At 38.1% G+C, this 4920-nt stretch overlaps 1 protein-coding gene across 3 annotated transcripts; it reads right to left on the bottom strand.

Moving 5' to 3' along the window:
• Positions 1-711: 711 nt before the first annotated feature.
• LOC122971420 (leucine-rich repeat-containing protein 51-like) lies at positions 712-4464 on the bottom strand. Of its 3 annotated transcripts, XM_044338058.1 has the most exons (6): positions 4355-4464; positions 3184-3251; positions 2416-2621; positions 1555-1703; positions 1224-1257; positions 712-884 (listed from the first exon to the last, which is right to left on the bottom strand). In XM_044338058.1, the coding sequence occupies exons 1-5, from the start codon at positions 4447-4449 to the stop codon at positions 1251-1253; spliced, it is 525 nt and encodes a 174-aa protein (XP_044193993.1). In that variant the 5' UTR covers positions 4450-4464; the 3' UTR covers positions 712-884; positions 1224-1250. The 3 variants fall into 3 exon arrangements, with proteins under 3 accessions (XP_044193993.1, XP_044193991.1, XP_044193992.1); XM_044338056.1 differs by lacking the exon at positions 1224-1257; XM_044338057.1 differs by lacking the exons at positions 1224-1257; positions 4355-4464 and adding an exon at positions 3504-3598.
• Positions 4465-4920: the final 456 nt, after the last annotated feature.

Raw genomic sequence — 4920 nt, 5'->3', positions numbered from 1 at the left:
TGTCATCAAATCTCATCTTCAGAGCCAAACCAAATATGAACTCAATCTAACTACATTTGTATGTACATTCAATGCCTGATATATTGTATTACTCTGTGCTGTAGACCTCTGTTGTTGACCAAAGATTACTAAAACACCTCAATGGGCTGCAGTGATAACAGTAATAACAGCAATTGCATTTTTAGTCTCTAGAGAGTAGTTCCTTGTACTGTGCAGTGGCATCTGCATTGTAAACACTGTAAGCAGAGCTGGTGACAGTCACTGAAGACTCTCTTTAGTGTTTCTGCCACGATTGTTGCAGTGTTTCAGCTTGTTGTTGTAGCTTGTTGTGCTACATATCAAAGAATATCAAGGCATTCAAAAATTCCATGATCCCATTGCAATCTGATGCTGTTCTAGACTTGTTTATATTTGTAATGTCTATAAACACAGACAGGCACATATTTCCATATTTCATGATAAGATGAACAACACAATACTAAAATACGGATGTAAAATAACCTACATTTTCCATTGTAAGAAAATTTTGAATTTGGCATCACAGTTATTATATCAGTATGGTGATCAGTTAATGGCTTTTTATAGTGTCTCACACTAACTCCAGAAGAAGTAGCCAGCCAACAAGAGGTGAGAGTGCAGCTATTTAACTGGCAGCTGCCATGTGTGGAAACCTCTGGTCTCTCTGAACATCACAATGGGCCTCAAGTAATATTAATTCAACATGCTTTAATTCCTGAACTGGTAACAGTTACTGAAGACTCTCCTTGGTGTTTCTGCCACGGTTGGTGTGGTGACGCCAAACATTTGCCAAGACTCGATCGTCGCGTGTCACAGCGCTAAAGTCCATCGTCCTCAACTGAGGCAGGGCAGAAATCACATGTTTCCTAAAGACACAAACACACATGCACACACTTTAAATTAGCTTTGAATTCAGGGGCTTTGTGAACATTTTGTGTGCTAATAAATCCAAATTTGAATAAGGAATAAGATGTTTTACTCTATGCAAAGTAGAACGTGTCTCCTGGTGCCTCGCATAAATTATAGTATGATTCGAGATAAAAAATTAAATCAAGAGGCTGACTGCATGAGAAATCTAACCAATGAAGGGTGACCTTCTTTCCATGAGTGTGTGTTTATCTATAGTTGTTATGCAGCTGGGAACAGGATATGAACTGTAATATGGGCTTCATCTCCATTTAAGCACCTATTAAAATGTTACCCACCTACTTGCTTGCCAAGAATCTCTGATTTCACAAACTGCAGACAAACACACACAAACATTATAACTGCAGATTTATCTCACAGAAGTGACCTTCTTTGCTGTAACCTTCAAGAACCTTTAAATATGAATACAGCTTGGGATGCCATCTTTGTACCAGGTCCTGTTCTTTGTTGGAAACAATGCAGACTGACTCTATTCAGTCTCTTTTAGTTCTTTTTATGATGCAACAATGGCCTCAAAATAAAAGCATCCTACAGCCAAGCAGAATGTGTGTTTCAATGAGTCTGTAATGAAATTTGTGCAAACTGAAAGAAAAAAAAACCTGTCTCTACCTGTAGCCTTTACTATTCTCTATGGCATTTCCATGTAGTGTGATGGTGTGTAGATACTGCAGCTCTCCCAGCTTGTCTACTTCTGACAGGTTCCAGATGCCGTTGCTATGAAGGTACAACACACGCAGTTCACGGAGCTCACACAAAACCTGGAACACAAACACATACACATGCCCAGGAAAGATGCAAATGTAATGCATTACACAAAAGATACATACATAATATTAAAAGGTATGAACTGATACCCAGTTGAACCAATGAGGTAATCTAGGCATAAAACTGGTACATATTTACTGCTCATTTGTGAACAAATCATCTCATGCAGATAAATTAAATGGTAACATCCTACAAAAATATATTAAAAAGTTAAGTAATACAATAATATATTATATATATGTAGAAATGTAATATATATTAACAATTAATGTACTTTTAAAGTTGATCCAGTGAACAAAAAAATACTTCAGAGTAAGTATACTGACCATTAATATATATCAACAAGCAAGAAAGCAACAAAGAGACAAAAGGATAAAAAAAGAAAGAAAACAATGACACTTTACTTTAAGTTCCCCAATTACACATTTATAAGCAGTACATTAACATTTAATAAATGGTTTATACCACACTAATGATATAATGATATAAGGGATTTTTTCAGTGTTTATTAGTGTACGGTGTTTGTCAGCAATTATAGTTTCTCCTATGAAGATGTATTTTATATTATTACAACTTATTAAACCTTTTATTGACTGTCTATGTATGGCTTATACAAGCTTAATAAGGAGACATTAAGTAAAGTGTTATCAGGAAAAAATAAGAAACTGATTGGGTGACAGGAGTAAATAAAGACAGAAATCTTACTGGATCTATGCCTGTGAGTTTGTTGAAGGACAGGTCCAGCCAGCCGAGCTGTGATGGTTCAGCCAAAAAGTAGCCAAGAGTGTACTGGAGGCCAACAAGGTCAGTGATGTTGTTGTTACTGAGACGCAAAGTGCGGCTCAGATACTTCCTCTTTGAGTTTGTATTTAAAGGCCGCAGCCCACTTCTGGGTTGTTCTGCCAGTGCACCTGAACCATAAAAAAACAGTTAACCTACAGTGATTATTAAAGGGGTGATATTTGCATTTTTAGGCAGCAATCAGTTTATTTTATGTGATGAATTACACTCATATGTGTTCATTAGACTTAATGGTTTGATGAGAAGTCATCTCAAACTCTTTGGAAACAGGGAGCATGTTTACTATCAAATACTTTGACACTCAAATATTTTTGGGTGTCTTACTCATTGGTGACTGCATATGTGGGACAATATAGTACACAATACAATACACCTCCACACTTTCATAACAACACTAACATTAGCCACTTGGCACATGATATTTTGCAAATGACAAACTTGTGACAGAACACACCTCTAAAAGGTTATCACTAAGTAGATACACAGATGATGTACTATAATACTTCCATGGGGTTGACATCCAGTGATAAATATTAAATGTGCTGTACAGTACAGTCACTACAGTCCCAATGAGAACTATAAGAATATCATGAACACCATGGGAAATAATGAAAAACATAAAATGCTAAGGTCACTTGCTCATTGTAAAGTTAAAGAGGAGTATGGCAATACCTGTCACATTGCTGATGTCTTTAAATGATAGATCCACTGGTGGGCCATACATGTTCAAGTCTGAAGGTCTACACACACACGTCCAGCAAAAGCAAAATGCTGACCACAGAAGTTGCAAAGGCAATTTCACAGTTTTAAACATAAACTTTGAACAGTTTCCTAGTGATGGAATTCCAAAATGGCCACACTTTAAGTTCATGAGTCACCTACAATTTGGTTCATCAAATAGCTTCTCACACACAACATCATTATTGTCATCATTATTTTAGTAATTTTAATTATAATAACAATTCCAAAGGCTTTGCTATATTAGTACTTACAACTGATTTTTGTCATGCTTCACCCGCCCATTAGAGGCCCTCAGTGAGTTTCCTGCCTTGATCTCTTGACAGTTTGTCATTAGCCACCTGCCTGCACAGCTGCTGCTCGTTTACTCGTTAGCCATTCAGTAGCTTTCTAGCTGTTGTCCCTCATCAGTTGCCTGTTCCAGATGCTTGTGATGCTTAGCTGGATTTGTTTACCTGTACTGACTGCTTGTCTGACACACACACACACACACACACGCCAAGTCAAGTTTCAATGTGCCCCCACAAGCACTGAACCCTCACAGACAATAATTGATGTCACCTGTGTTCTACCTATGGGAAACAGGTTGGTGTGGAGGCTTGGTAATGTAGTGGGCTAGTTGGTCAACTATCAGTTAGACAAACTCATTAGCTTGTTGGCTTCGCTATATTCTAGTTTAGTTTAGTTGGGTTTAAGTCAGTAAGTGGAAGTGTGTTCCAATACTTTACCCTTGCCATCTATATTGATATACTGTCGTTTTCACAGTAAATTTAGTCAAAGTGAGAAAGCCACACACAGTTGAACACACTTAAAGGATATCAAATGATTATTACAACAATTACAATACAATAAAGACTAGATATACCGGTCTCAAGAAGGAAGGGAACTCCTGCTCCAAGACTTCATATATGTACACATACAGAGAAATACGCAGATACACACTACTTTATAAATATATATATTGTATGCATGACAAAATAAAGTCACATAAACACACACTAGTGCTGGAAAAGTAAGGTAGGAAAAGTAAGGAGACCTCTAAATAAGAATTGAAATGAACAAAATGACAATAAAGGCATGATGGCTTAATGGTTAGTACAATCACCTCGAGCAAGAAGGTCTTGTGTTCAAACCAACCGACCACCAAGGGCCTTTCCACATGTTCTCCCCTGTGGGATCATCTGGTTGCTTCAAACACATGGAGGTCAGGTGAACTGGTGAGTCTCTACTGTCTGCGGGTCTAAATGTGAACGTGTTTGTCTATAAGTGATACCTCACAAATGACTGGAGACTTGTCGGGAGTGCATCCAGTCTTTTTGTGAGCCGGGATGGGCTCCAGCGCCCCTGAATTGGACGTGCGGATTGAAAAGAGCAGAGAAAATGCAGTGCAACGTTTGAGAGGGCAAACGGAGGACGAGTTTAAAAAGAAGCGCTGAAAGAAGGAAGACGTGATGATGGAAAATTGCATCCATCAGCCGGAGTTTTTCCTCACCTTGTCGCTCAATCAAGATGTCTGTGTGTGTATGTGTGTGTGTGTGTGTGTGTGAGTGTGCATTTGTGTAGCATCACTAAGAGTACAATAGCATCTCAATGAAGGACTAAGGGCAGTCCTTCAATAAGATGAAGAAAAAAAACAGACAGACATGCGCACAATGAGTCAAAGCCAAGGAC

Source organism: Thunnus albacares, chromosome 20 (assembly GCF_914725855.1).
Source record: "Thunnus albacares chromosome 20, fThuAlb1.1, whole genome shotgun sequence".
Classification (NCBI taxonomy): domain Eukaryota; kingdom Metazoa; phylum Chordata; class Actinopteri; order Scombriformes; family Scombridae; genus Thunnus; species Thunnus albacares.
Note: the sequence above shows the minus strand (reverse complement) of the source record. Positions and strands in the feature narration are given on the sequence as shown.

What these genes read in the sequence shown, in the direction of transcription:
- LOC122971420 (XM_044338056.1), bottom strand. Translation starts at nt 4,449, where the DNA reads ATGTGTTTGAAGCAACCAGATGATCCCACAGGGGAGAACATGTGGAAA. An exon ending in ACAAGACCTTCTTGCTCGAG is followed by an intron (nt 3,252 to 4,354) that starts GTGATTGTACTA and finishes GTGTGTGTGTAG; the next exon opens with ACCTTCAGACTTGAACATGT. An exon ending in AGACATCAGCAATGTGACAG is followed by an intron (nt 2,622 to 3,183) that starts GTATTGCCATAC and finishes TTTATGGTTCAG; the next exon opens with GTGCACTGGCAGAACAACCC.